Source organism: Notothenia rossii (assembly GCF_949606895.1).
Source record: "Notothenia rossii genome assembly, chromosome: 2".
Taxonomy (NCBI): domain Eukaryota; kingdom Metazoa; phylum Chordata; class Actinopteri; order Perciformes; family Nototheniidae; genus Notothenia; species Notothenia rossii.
This window is the reverse complement of record NC_136904.1, coordinates 55,675,691-55,690,835: the sequence shown is the minus strand read 5'-3', so window position 1 is coordinate 55,690,835 and position 15,145 is coordinate 55,675,691. Positions and strand designations below refer to the sequence as shown.

The 15,145-nt window shown below is 44.7% G+C and overlaps 1 protein-coding gene across 1 annotated transcript; it reads left to right on the top strand.

The window, feature by feature from the left end:
- Nucleotides 1-2,792: 2,792 nt before the first annotated feature.
- LOC307028257 (uncharacterized protein) lies at nt 2,793-3,943 on the top strand (the record flags this gene model as incomplete). Its single annotated transcript, XM_079663117.1, has 4 exons — nt 2,793-3,033; nt 3,173-3,408; nt 3,514-3,689; nt 3,790-3,943. 4 exons carry the CDS (start codon nt 2,793-2,795, stop codon nt 3,941-3,943), a joined length of 807 nt encoding a protein of 268 aa, XP_079519243.1.
- Between the last annotated feature and the right edge of the window lie 11,202 nt (nt 3,944-15,145).

Here is a 15,145-nt window from a genome sequence, read left to right as displayed (position 1 = left end):
TTTTGTTAAATACCAACCATATGTATATATATATATATATATATGCCGCTAAAACTGTAATATACCAGGTTGCTAAATTCTCCAAACTGTTACAGTCAGAACACGTAACATGAAGGTGCCGGGCAGCGCGGTCCCGTGGGTTAGATGCGCATTCATAATGCCGAGAAAAATAACTCTCAGAATAACGTTATTAGCACATTTTACAACTTGAGGACCGAATGTTTTTAATAAGGGCTATACACACGTTTATACTGGGTAGTTTATTTAGTTTAAAAAAAAATATCCAACGATTTACAGACCACTCTTTCCCAATAGCTGCGTTCACACCGGAGTACTTTTCCCACTTTAGTTCCAATATAGTTCCGAAATGTCGCGTTCACACCAAACAGAGCCGGAACTAAAATGAGTTCATGGGAACCTTTTTACCCCCTTTTCCGTCCCTTCTAGAGAGCAGGGACTCTCATGCGGCTCTCTTGTGAGAAAAAAGCTATATTTCTGATTGGCTGGGCGGATTTTAAACCACGCCCCGTAAAACTCAAAAAAAGTGTTGTGAAGTCACCATTTTATTAGCATTATTAGCATTAGCATTAGCCCAGCGCAGAAACGCAGAGAGACTAATTTATGGCAACACAAAATAAAACATGGGAGTGGTGGAGATGAGGAGGTGTCGGCGTTCTGGCGATTTACTCGGAAGGCTTGGGAGTCCCAGCAGCTTGGTTATGGCTAGAAAGGATCCGTCTAATGTAAATATGACGTCACGTTCTCGTTCTAACTCTCGTTGTAATCGGAGCGGCTCGGCTGTAATCGGAAAGGGTCGGGGTGGGCGGGACGCGGGAAGATCGCGGGAAGATCGAGAAGAGACGTCATTCTAACTCTCGTTGTAATCAGAGCAGTGGGCGGGACGTGGGAAGATCGAGAAGAGAAGGATGGATGACAGACAAGTTCGTCAGTTTAAATGTCTAGAACATTTAAACACTAGTTTGAGCATACATGAGCAGGAAACAAAGACCAAATTTGTATCAACAAAGAAGGACAAATGTTTTGGTAAAAGAGGTGAGTTTATAATTGATGTTAGCTTTTAAACTGTCAGACATTTCAAATAAATGAAGGCAAATAAATAATCAAGTTGTCCTTCTCAGATCTGAATTTGTGTAAAAGAATACAATGGGACATAAAACATATCCCATTTGATGGAGAACCACTGATGGTGGTTGGCAAAAATACCTATGCTTGCCATCAAGGCAAAGATAAGAATGCCAGTGCCAAAAGAAACCGGGAAGAGCAAATAGTGAGTATCTGTGTGTGTGTGTGTGTGTGTGTGTGTGTGTGTGTGTGTGTGTGTGAGAGAGAGAGAGAAACATTGTTTCGTTTAACTTTAATGCCAATACAGCCCCATTTAATTGAATATATATATGAATATATATATATATATATATATATATATAGAGAGAGAGAGAGAGAGAGAGAGAGAGAGACACAGCTTTTCTCATGTGAGACTGCTATTTTACTTGAAAATACAAGTTATTTTATTTCTCTTTTTTAATTGTTCTATTTAGCAAAAAGATCACCGAAAGGACCACACTGGGTTCCCAGGAAGGCGATGTCTGGTGCAAAACACCAATAAAATGGATTGCTACGATCAATGTTGTGCATTTCATGAAGTTCCCTGAATATAAAGTAGGCACCTTAACTTTATATTTCCTTTCCTAATGATCATGTATTTAATGTCTTAACACAAACATACATGTTTCTGTATTTGTAGATATCTGTCAACAATGAAAAAGGGAAGCGGGAGGCATCCCAACAACTGAAACAGGCACTTAAAGATGACTAGAGCAAAGTAAAGACAGTAGGGCTCTTCGCAGCATACTTTCCCAAAATTGAAGAGCATCAAAACCACCCAGTTTTGGGACAGGTCAGTGAAATACATTTGTCATAAAAATATGTATTTTTTAAAAATATTTATTTTAAGAGCATTTCAAACTTGGACTTACCGAGTCCACTCCGCCTCGACTTAAACTTCCGTCTGTCCTTTGCCTTCACAAGAGACAATATTACAAATATAATGCTTTAGATTTAGATTTAGCATGGCTGCCTCACTGAAGTTTTGATTATTTAATTAGTTAATTTATTTACTAATTTATTAGTTATATAGGTGTATGTGTTTTTTTGTTATATTAAAGAAACCTAGACTGTTCTAATCAATGAAAATAGGTATTGCCAACTGTTTTTTTCCGTTATAGGCAGCTGAGGACCGAGAGCCTGTTGATCCAAAGGTGGAATTGTTCATAGAAAGGATGGCATTGGATGGAGCGAGAAAGATTGGAGAGTTCAGAAGGCACATTAGGACATTTGTAATTAGTGAACTGTTTAGGGGTTTGGATCCTCCTCCTCCTACCAGGAGGAGATTCTACCCTCTGGACAAGGACATATGGAACATCATCCAGAGGACAAAGGCCAGCACAAGGCGGTCAAATATTGACCAAGTTAATCTTTAGGTAAGCAGAACTATTTTAGTAGTATGGGTATTGACTGCATTGTTAGGACATGGAAGCAAACTATTATACAAACATGCATGCATTAACGTTGATCATATTGCTTGAGCATCTCTGTTTATAATATGGGAACATGATTTCACAACATTTCAGAGCTTGGTGGACACATGGACACAGCAGGATATACATATTGTATACAGGCCCAGTGAAGAGCAGGATGATGGCTCTGTGACCAAGTTGCTGTTCTGCTTGCAGACCTCCTGGCAACAGCGGCTTCTCCTGTTGGACGGACAACAGATGTGTCTGCTTGATGCAACATATCGCACATGCCGATATTCTGTTCTGCTTTTTTTTGTGTGTGTGAGGACAAATGTGAACTATGTTATTGTGGGAGTGTTTGTCACACAGTCAGAGAGTACTTCTGATATTAAAGAGGCACTTCAGGTGTTCAAGGATTGGAATCTTGATTGGAAGCCCTCCCACTTCATGGTGGACTTCTGTGAGGCAGAAATCGGCGCCCTGGAGGAAGTGCTCAATGGTAAGATGTGAAAGCATGGATGGAGGTTTGAAATAATGTGACAAACACTTGCAATGTGGAAGAGGGCATTGAGATAACATGTATTGTTTTTGCATCCATTGGATGACAGCTAAATGTTTCAAAATATTATTTCTTATAGATTCCAAAGTCATTCTCTGTGACTTCCATCGGGAGAAGGCGTGGGTTGAGTGGACCCGTAAAGGAGGTAACGGGGTGTGCTCACAGGCTGAGGTCCTACGCCTTCTTCGGGACATTGCTCACTCACACACTGAGGAGTTTAAAAGGCACATTCTGGTCCTCCAGACAAACACCAACTGGCTCACAAATGAAAAATTGAGGAGGTGGTTCAACACCAAATGGCTACCCCAAGCCAAGGTAGATTAATGTCCTCTGGATTTTGTCCATATCTAGGATTTGTCTTAATAATATACTATCAATATGGTTTAGTTATTTTCAACAATGTCATGTCTTTCTCTTCAGAGATGGGTGAATGTCTACAAGACGGAATCCCTTAAGGTAGCCATCTACACCAACAATGGTGTGGAGAGGCAAAACGAGACCCTCAAGCACATGTTCCTTGAAGGCTATAAGAACTGCAGTCTGAGTGAACTGCTGACAGTGGTAGTCTCAGACTTTCTGCCCAAGGCTTACCAGAAGTAAGCACATATTGATCATTTCATTTCTTCCCTTATTACATTGCTTACTATTTTAAACTCATAAATTGTATCTTATCATATTGCTTATTTATTTTTAAAGGTACATTGAGCTCAATGTTATGTTCTCCGATGGGTACCGGAAGTACAACACAAACCTTCCACAGTACCTCCAAAACAGGCCACGTGCCATTGCACAACACATCCTGGACAGACACTGTCGGTCACTCGACTACAAAGGAGCCGTCACAGGATGAGAAAAAGGAGTGTTCTGTGTGAAAAGCCTGACAACATCAGCCACACACCTGGTGTCTTTTGGCCGCGGTTCCATCAGTCCATCATGTACCTGCCAAGACTGGCAAAGACATTTACTGCCCTGCACTCACTTTTGTGTGGTGTTCAACACAATTGATGGTTGTGGTTGGGAGAGTCTCAGTGAGACCTACAGGGAAAACCCTCTGTTTTCTCTGGACGTTATTTGCTTATCTACATCCAAAACAGATTCAATCACTCCCACCTTAGAGGATGCCCTTGTCTGCATGGAGGACAACCCCAACACCCCTGTCTGCACGGAGGACACCCCGAGCACCCCTGTCTGCACGGAGGACACCCCTGTTTGCACGGAGGACACCCCTGTTTGCACGGAGGACACCCCTGACTGCACGGAGGACACCCCTGACTGCACGGAGGACACCCATTCCAAGAACAGTGGTAACCACTCAAAGTCCTCAAGAGATAGAAAACGACAGCAGTGTGGGACCTTATTGCGGGAAATTACTGAGCACACATACCACCTACAGGATGAGACGTTCATGTGTACAGTGATATCAAGACTAAATGATCTTTTGGAGGACGTAAAGCAACACACCCCACATGACAGTAGTCTTCCTCTCACCTTCACGCCCCCCAAACACAAAAGGCAGAAGAGGACCATAACACCTCTCAGTACCAGCCATCGTAGACACCCTTTTTCTGGCCGGGTGGGTCATAAAGCTGAGGTCATGAGATCCAACTACAGAGTGGACAGCTTGAACAAGATTTTAAAAGCTAAGTGCCCAGAGTCTAATGCGGGAGGAGCAGGCAGGGGTACGAAGAGGAGGATAGATGCTTTAGGTAAGAACAAAGTATATTTACTTTTGCCATCTCCTCTATATTCACAAAACACAGCCAATCATCCATTCCAATCCTATGTGACATGGCACAGTTCATTTCACTCCAATAGAAATTGGTATAAAAGAGACCATTAGTTTTCTAATTGTGCTTATTGCTGTGGATAGGTGTTAAGTATTTTTGTTGTATTGTATCATATCAAAAGTTGTTTTCATCCAAGGCACCACCGCCAGGTGAATGTTGGAAGATTGGAGATGAATGGAGCTGTAAAGAGGTGCCAAGTAAAACAACGTTTTTAATCCATTGCATGTGATTGATGTAGTTATAAAAAGTATATAAGTATATATCATAAGCTATCATTACAGTCTAAATATCTAACAGCAAAAGGAGGAGAGTCTGAGGAGGAGAGGAGATGAGGAGAACAGAGGAGAGGAGACAGCAAAAGGAGGAGAGTATGAGGAGAGGAGAACAGGAGAGGAGAGGATACAGCAAAAGGAGGATAGTCTGAGGAGAAGATGAGGAGAGGAGAACAGAGGAAACAGGGAAAACAGAGTAAAGAGCAGAGTTGAAAGAGAAGTTGAAAGCAGAGCAAACAGTAGCAGGAGAAGTAGAGCAAATGTAAAAGTAACTTTGAGAAGTATCAGCAAGAAGATCAGAGTTGCATAATGTTATTTTGTTTTATTCGTTACTGTTATATTAATGTTGTATGTTAATTTTTGTACATAGGATAATAAAGATGATCTTAACCTTGAACTCGATTCATGACCTCATTTCATTATTAAAACCTTAATATCAAATTACAGACTGGATTCAAATTAGGATCTCCAAATGTGTTGATGTAATGTTTGTGATAAACTGAAGGATAAAGTGTTCCTTTATGTGTTGAGAAAATTCCCCTCCCTCTTAAGCCAAGTAAGGTGTTTAAAAAGCCTCTTGGATCAGCTGAAAAATGCATCATCACAAATGTTACGGCTGCTGCCTTCCTGGTCGTCTGAGTGTTTTCAGCTGTGTGTGTTCTATGTAAATGAGCTGTGCGGTTGCCCTCCCGGCATTGGCTGCCATCTCCTGGTCCGCCCCTGAAGATTGCGATTGGAGCACACCGGGCCCGACGCACTCCAATCGCAGCGCACAGCCGGCGCACACCTGCTGGAGATTACTACAAAGCTTGGGGACAATCATCATTCTGGAGGCTCTGTATGTGGACAGATGCCTCTCGCTACTTGCTCTTTGTTCTGTGGTTAAACTTGTGTGATTAGTAGTGTCTAGAGTAGCTTAGTTAGAGTGTAGAGTAGCTTAGTTAGTGTTTAGAGTAGCTTAGGATTCTGTGACGGTTGCCTGTAGTTTAGTTGTGTTTTTGTATAGATTCTTTGTGTTAGTTGTACCACTTTTAAAGTGAGGTTTTTTTTCGTTCTTTATTTAGTATATTAGTATTTATTTTCCCTGTATGTCTTTAGAGTCCTTTCTTAGAGTCCTCCTTTTGTTTGGTTATTGGTCAAGCTGTGCCCTTTTGTTTGTTCCAGGCTGCATGCCTGCCATTTTGTTTACCCAGCTATTTTAAATAAACCCTTTATAATTATTACCAATTACATACTGGTGTGTGTTACGTTCCCTATTGGGCTAGGAGAGCCAAAGGGAAACAACACGACCAGAGTGGTATTGGTAATAATTATAAGTGGTTTTATTATAACAAGAGAGAACTTCAAAAGGAAGTTTATAAAGAAACAAAACCCTCCCGTTACACGGGGTACAAAATATGAATCAAGAAAGCTGCACACACACAGCTGTAGCTGGTCTACAGGTGCTAATCACCTGGGTCTAAGCTAATACAGTTTGCACAGATAACAGCTGGTCAACAGGTGCTAATCACCTGGGTCTAAGCTAATACTCCTACACAACGTTACACAATAAGAAAGGTACAACACACTACTTGCACTCGGCTAAGTATCTGCGGATTACAGGGGGAGCTAACAGTATAAACACACACAGTAAGTATCGCGAGGCTAGAGGCGTCTGTCTCCCTACACAGAGCCTCCAGAATGATCTCCGTTCCCAGCCTTTGTACTCCTCCCCCCGGGAGATGTGCCGGAAAGGGCGGGGATTGGATGACGTCTCATCCAATCACCTCTTCGGATGCAGCGAGGGCGGGACGTCGGAGGAACTGTGCCGCTCAGGTGTACACACACACACACGCAGGTTTACCAGCCTTGACAGCCCCAGGAAGGCAGCGGCTGTAACACCCCCTCCCTTAAGACAAAACCCCACAGGGTTTTTGATGAACCATACCCCACAACATAACGAACACAGAACACATCACTACAGTCTGGACAGAGCATCTGCAAACACGTTCTCTGAACCCTTTTTGTGTCGGATCTGCAGGTTGTAGTCTTGGACGATCAGAGCCCACCGCATGAGACGCTGGTTGTGATTGTACATGCGGGACAAAAAGACAATGGGATTATGGTTGGTAAATACTGCAACTGGCAAAGAACTAGATCCGACATAAACTTCAAAGTGCTGGAGAGCTAACAACAAAGCAAGGGTCTCCTTTTCAATGGTAGAGTACCGGACCTGATGTTTGTTGAACTTACGGGAGAAGTAGCAGACAGGATGATCCACTCCATCCGTATCCTCCTGCAGTAAAACAGCACCGGCCCCCACTGCACTGGCATCCACCTCTAGTGTAAAGGGCTTAGCAAGATCGGGAGCAGCGAGCACAGGAGCGTGACTTAAGAGTGTTTTTACGCACTCAAATGCATATTGGCACTCAGGGGTCCAAACGTAGTCTGCCTTGGGACTTATCAAATTAGTTAGCGGTTGGGCTACAGTGGAAAAGTTGCGGCAGAAACTGCGGTAGTAGCCTGCCATGCCGAGGAAACGGCGGAGGTACCTCCTTGTGCCGGGCACCGCACATTCAGTCACCGCAGCAACCTTAGCTTCCACTGGTCGGACTTGGCCTTGCCCAACCTGCTTCCCTAAGTAGGTGACAGTAGCTTTCCCAAACTCACATTTGGCCAGATTCAATGTAAGAGATGCTTGTGCGAGGCGGGTGAATACCTGACCCAATATCTGCATGTGCATATCCCAGGTGGGAGTGTACACAATGAGATCATCTAAATACGCATTACAGTTACTTATTCCTGATAATACAGTATTCACCAGTCTCTGAAAGGTGGCAGGAGCGTTATACATACCGAAAGCCATGACGGTGTACTGTAGGAAACAGTCAGGCGTAGCGAAGGCGGAGATTTTCGAAGCACGGTCTGTTAAAGGTACCTGCCAATAACCTTTAAGCAAATCCAATTTACTGACGTATTTGGCGGAACCTAAATTGTCGATGCAGTCCTCCATTCTCGGCAATGGATAGCCATCGGACACCGTAACAGCGTTCACTTTACGGTAGTCCGTGATAAAGCGCGGAGAACCGTCAGATTTAGCCTCTACTAGGCACTGGGAGCACCATGGACTAGAGCTCTGTGTAGCTAAGCCATTAGATACCAGATATTCCGCCTCCTGTTTCATAAGGGCGCGCTTGGTCGGATTTGCACGGTACGGGTGCTGCTTAATCGGCCTCGCGCCTTTTACATCGATGTCATGCGTTATCACATTAGTTTGTGTCGGGACATCCTGAAAAAGGCACGAGAATTGAGCCACTAACTGGGTTATGTCATGCTGCTGCTCCGCCTGCAGATGACTTAACGTAGTGGGCAGCGTCTCTATCATCTCCGAGTTACATAACCGGGCACCCGGCTGGTGATGGGAACGCATCACCAAACCGTCATCAGATGGGCCGGAACTATCTGTAACAATTAATGCGGAAGCAACTACTCTTTGATTAACCAACCCCCCAGACTGGCTGTCAGCAGCGATGCGCGAATGATAACGCTTCAACATGTTAACATGGCAAACGCGCGTTTTACGTCGTCTCTCCGGAGTGCAAATAACATAATCGGTGTCACTAAGACAGTCACGGATTTCGTACGGTCCGAGGAATTTAGCGGAGAGCGCAGCGCCAGGGATAGGCAATAATGCAAGAACCTTTTCCCCTATCTCAAAATGCCTAGGAACAGCGGCACGGTCATAATTACGCTTCATGACAGCCTGTGAAGCGGAGAGCGACTCTTTAGCGAGTGAATTTGCCCGGTGCAGGCGCTCACGAAACTGACTAACGTAATCCAATACGTTCTTATCTGGAGGAGTATCAGCCGAGAGAAACTCATCATGTAAGATTTTAAGGGGGCCGCGGGGCCGAAAACGAGCTCCGCGGGGCTGAATCCTAACGATTTCTGAACAGCTTCACGAGCTGCGAACAAGACGAAGGGAATTCCCTCATCCCAGTTTTTTTCCGTTTCCATACAGTACTTCCGCAGCATGCTTTTTAGGGTCTGATGCCACCGTTCCAACGCACCCTGCGACTCTGGGTGATACGCGCTGGAAATAACATGTTTCACTTGTAGTGTTTGGAGGACCTGTTTGAACAACTTGGATTTAAAATGTGTCCATTGGTCACTCTGAATTACCCGCGGTATTCCAAATGTGGAAAATAATTTTGTCAACGCCTTAACTATAGCGGCGGAAGTAATACTACGCAGCGGAATAGCTTCAGGGAAACGAGTAGACGTACACATAATGGTGAGCAAATACTGTTGGCCCGTTTTTGTACGCGGTAAAGGGCCAACACAACCTATCAACACCCTGTCAAATGGCTCACCTATAGCCGGGTATGGGATGTAACGGAGCTTGCGGAATTTTTTGGTTAGGCTTACCGACAACCTGGCACACATGACAGCAGCGGCAAAAGCTAGAGACATCCTTCTTTAAACCTGGCCAAAAGAAATGTTTGAGAACGATCTGATAAGTTTTAGTCTCGCCCAAGTGTCCCGACCATTTACTCTCATGCGCTACAGATAGTACATGTTGACGGTATGGCGCCGGCACAACTACCTGATGCGCTACACTCCAGTCAGCCTCAGCCGTAGCAGTGAGGGACCATTGGCGCACTAATATCTCCTTATCCAGCACATAAGCTACCTTCTCACCCCTTGCTTTGCTATTACTCACCACCTGCTCGAAACACTTCGCAAGCGTCGGATCAGCCCTCTGCGCAGCGATTAAACGCTCTCGGGTTACCGGGAGTGTCGAACCGTCAACAACTGGGCGGGCAGGTTGCACTGGCGCAGTAGCCGCAGGGGAAAGGGAAACCACAACTTCTGATCTTTTCTCCGGCATCTTGTCATCTGTAAACAGTGTCCCAAACATAGTATCATTTAGAGACACATCTGAGTCACTCTTACGCGCCTGCGCACGGGTGACAGCACAAATGGGGAAAATGTGGGCATTTGTTACCTCAGGCAGTACAGCCTGCGGAGAATCCAATATTTCAAGCGCAGGAGTTACCTTACCTCCTGCAATGTCATTTCCCATTAAGAAAACTATACAACGTATGGGTAATGCTGGGCACACAGCAACAGGGAAAAATCCAATAATTAATTTAGATTGTACATGTACCTTGTGTACGGGCCGGGGCACATAACCCATTTCAATGCCACATAATATTGATCCATACCCACACGCTGATTGGTCGGAGAATGGCAGGGCAGATGCAACAATCACCGACTGGGAACCTCCAGTGTCTCGTAGGATGCGGATGGGTCTCTGATCATCCGACTCACCTGTTAACGATATCAATCTCTCAAACACAAAAGGCTTAAAGCAGGGATCTATTTCTTCATCATGGTCAGAGGGAGGAATATTGGGTGACTCCGCATTAATTAAACCAATGCCTTTTGGCCGGGTCAGACTTGGTGGTTGCTCCTTACGTTTACGAATCATGCAGTTAGCAATAACATGTCCAAACTGATGACAATAGTGGCACTCTCTTTCCTCTCTTGTTACCCTATACACATTCCCCGGCTCAGATGGTGCAGCAGACACACTGTGTGACCTCTCAATAGCGACAGGGGAAAACACAGTTTTATGCATCAACACATATTCGTCAGCCAGTACAGCAGCTGCAGAGAGACTGTACTCTCTGTTCGTTTATGTATCCCACAATGCGGTCAGGCAACCCCCTTTTACATTCTTCCATGAGAATTAATTCTTTCAGAACAGAGTACTCTGCAGCGTTACACGAGTCAATCCACTTTCTAAATAACATCCCTTTCTCCCTGGCAAACTCCACATGGGTTTGATTAGAACCCTTTCTATGGTTCCTGAACTTCTGCCGGTAGGCTTCGGGAACTAGTACACCCTAAGTATGGCCCTAAGTATGGCACGCTTCACCAGGTCGTAACTTAAGCTATCCTCTAACGAAAGAGCAGAAACTGCCTCTTGAGCTCTCCCACTGTACTAACAGCGCCCAGGCTTCAGCCGGCCACTGTAGTGCCGCTGCAATGTGTTCAAACGCACAAAAATACGCATCCACTTCAGTCTCGAGGAAAACCGGCACCAATGCTACATTTTTCCCTACATTGAAGGCAGGTGGACGAGAAGGAAATGAAAAGCTGTCTCTAGGATTGCAAATAACACCAAATGCGCGCAGTTCGGAGTCTAGCTCCATCTGCCGTATCCGGACTTCCTTATCTGCTTCGATTCTTTTTGCCTCCAACTGAAACTGCCTGTCTTGCTCCCTGTCTTTTGCCTCTAACTGAAGTTGCCTGTCTTGTTGCCTGTCTTGTGCTTCCAACTGAAGTCGGGCGAGGCGGACTTTAAGTTTATTCCCTTCCGGGAATCTGTACTACCAACCGGAGAGGGTGGACATTTAAGAGGCGGCCTGAGCAGTGCTTCACACGGCTCGCCCCCCTCGCTGCCATCACTCTTTTCTTGGCTAAATGTAAACTCCGCCGCCTGCCTCTGACTTAACGGGTCTTCAGTTAAGGCGTTAGACCCTGGGAGCTCAGCGGGCACAGCCAGTACTAGTAATTCCCTTCTCACCATCTCATCCCCCACCAATGCCTTCAACTCTTCCTTTAACATCTGCCGACTCACCACAAGACTGAAGTGCCGCGCTATTTCTATCAAATCGTCCTTTTTACACCGGTCCAGCTCCTCATAGGACGGCCAAACTAAGAACAACTCTAAGGCTGCCATTCTCGGGTGTACTGCCCACACGTATTACAAAATGTGTTTGTTGCTATAACAAAACCACCTATAACCCCAGGAATTCTATTAAAAGTATCCTGGACGAGCCCCCACGTGTTACGTTCCCTATTGGGCTAGGGGAGCCAAAGGGAAATAACACGACCAGAGTGATATTGGTAATAATTATAAGTGGTTTTATTATAACAAGAGAGAACTTCAAAAGGAAGTTTATAAAGAAACAAAACCCTCCCTTTACACGGGGTACAACATATGAATCAAGAAAGCTGCACACACACAGCTGTAGCTGGTCTACAGGTGCTAATCACCTGGGTCTAAGCTAATACGGTTTGCACAGATAACAGCTGGTCAACAGGTGCTAATCACCTGGGTCTAAGCTAACGAGTTTTAAACAGATAACAACAGCTGGTCAACAGGTGCTAATCACCTGGGTCTAAGCTAATACTCCTACACAACGTTACACAATAAGAAAGGTACAACACACTACTTGCACTCGGCTAAGTATCTGCAGATTACAGGGGGAGCTAACAGTATAAACACACACAGTAAGTATCGCGAGGCTAGAGGCGTCTGTCTCCCTACACAGAGCCTCCAGAATGATCTCCGTTCCCAGCCTTTGTACTCCTCCCCCCGGGAGATGTGCCGGAAAGGGCGGGGATTGGATGACGTCTCATCCAATCACCTCTTCGGATGCAGCGAGGGCGGGACGTCGGAGGAACTGCGCCGCTCAGGTGTACACACACACACACACACACACAAGCAGGTTTACCAGCCTTGACAGCCCCAGGAAGGCAGCGGCTGTAACAGATGGGACGTAACAACAAAGCTGAAAACAGCCGTTTCATTTTACTTTTGAAATATACGTGGTTCTCACAGGACAGAGACAAAGCTACACATATATGATATTATAGAATATGATGCATTAATGCAGATTAAACTACCCAACGGGATATAATAGAGGTAAACATATCTACAGCAGTAACATGCAACATACATTTTATTGCACCAGGAGCTGTCTTGGGACTTTTACTGCAACAACGTTGACTTGCCTGTGAATACAAAATAAACCATAGTGTTGCTGATCTACAGTGTTGTCATTCTTCTTTCAACAGCAAGACCGCTAACAAGTATTTACATACTTAATATAGTTTAGTTTCTCGCCATCCCAAACGTAAACATTCAGCCACGTGACTGCGCTTCCGAGCCGCTCCGATTACGAGTTAGAACGAGAACGTGACGTCATATTTACACTAGACGGATCCTTTCTAGCCATAATCCAGCAGCTTCTACTGAAGCCAGTCCCCAACAACCGGGGATTTTGGGCGGCAGTATACGCCGTGAAATTGTTCGCGGCCTGCCAGTAAACCCAAAGCAGAAGAAGAAGTGACGTCAGCGGCTTCATTGGCCTAATCCACCCCCAGGGATTTATTCCGGTGTGAACGCGATCTGTACTGTATGTGTCATGAACCTTTGTGGGAAAAGTACTGCGGTGTGAATGCGCCTAATGTTAGTCAATGGGAAAAAGTGTTTCCGGGCCCAGCAACCTAAAGGAAGTGTAGTAACGCCGTTTGGCCACAACGAATATTCTCATCAGAGTCCGGCGCACTTCCTGGGGGCATGGAGGGAACCCATGCGCAGTTTACTTCCGGGTCAGACTTGGTTTACAAGAATACGTCATCACTGCACCAGTGCACCACTCTGTTTAGATAGCTGTCAGATTATTGTTTGACTTCATGCCAATTATTCAGTAATCCTGTTATAATAAAGTAAAAAAAACTCAGATTTCTCTCACCAGTTTGTCATGCATGTATTTACTAAACACCACCTCTATTTGGTTTAAATAAAAAATAAAAAAGGCCTTGCACACAAGTACAGCAACCAAGTTCTAAAAGCAGCTACAAGCGGGAAACAACACTGAAGGAACAAGTAAGGAGTGATTTGCAAGCGTATAATTATACATATAAAATACACAATAACGTTTAGCGTATGGGGTTGGACACCAGCATTACTCCAAATGATAATATCGCTCCATGGGTGCTGTTTAGCCGTAATTAATCTGAAAGGTGAAGCTGTGTGTTGTGTTCCTGGGTTGGGGAAACATTTTGACTTCTCTGTAAACAGTTTAAATACAATTTTCAAATTATTAACTTTCCCGCCTTCAAGGAAAACACACTCAACCCCCTGAGAAGCCCCTCCCCACAGTGAAGCCTTGTGAAGGCAGCATCATGTGGGAGTTTTCAACTCCTGAACAACAAAGAGCCAGCGTTTTATCCAGTTTGTACACAACGATGGAGAAACTTAACAAGCAGCAGTGGTCGACTGAAGAGACCAGCTACCTACTGGGAATCTGGTCTTCCGAAGAGGTACAGAGGAAGCTGGAGCACAATCGGCCATTGTTGTTGTTGTCGGTGTCAGCTGTGAAGGGTTTCCGTGCTGTTTTGCTTTATGAAGCAGGCACGCAAACGGTTACGTCATGACGCAAACGATGACGCAATGATGCAGCACCAGTCGGACTCTGGGCAGTGTGAAAAGAGCCAGACCTAAACCGAAGAACCGGTTCTGAACCTGAAAAGCTCTAGCACAGAGCTTGAACCGGAGTTGCGTTGGTGTGAATGAGGTAATAGTAGCAGGATCTGTTCACCACAGCTCTACACCCCGAGTATCCCACAGAGGTGGCATGTGTCCGGCTCCTACTGCACCGACAGCTCCTCACCGACTGACCTGAACGGTGGTCATGTTCATTTACACTTCAAAAGCACTTAGTTCCACAGCATATTGAAGATCGTCACAAGGGAGGGAGTTTATAAGTGGTAATTTTTTAATGCACCCTTCATCTGTAAAATTTCATATTTGAAATAAATAAATAAATTTAAGTTTTCCGCACTCTCGCGGGAATATCTCCGCAATGGAGCGAGCTTAAGTTTCAGCAACACCTGCATCACACATGTTGCCACTTGTTTGTACCATTTTCATGTAATTTGTAATGTGTTCTAGAAAAACGATGTGATTTTGGATATTTGTGGAGTTAGGTGGCCCGCAAGTGTTTTTTTTATTGGTTATGTGGTCCTTGGTATGAAAAAGTTTGATAAACACTGCCCATAGAAAAAACAACAGTTCTTCTGATTTCCCTGCACATAGGACAAATATGTTCACCTGTCACCATCCCATGTTGTTATCAAAAGTTATCAAAGTAAATAGAAGTACACTTCAGATATTTGACTCAATAGAAGTCCTAAAATGAAATGGATGAAGGC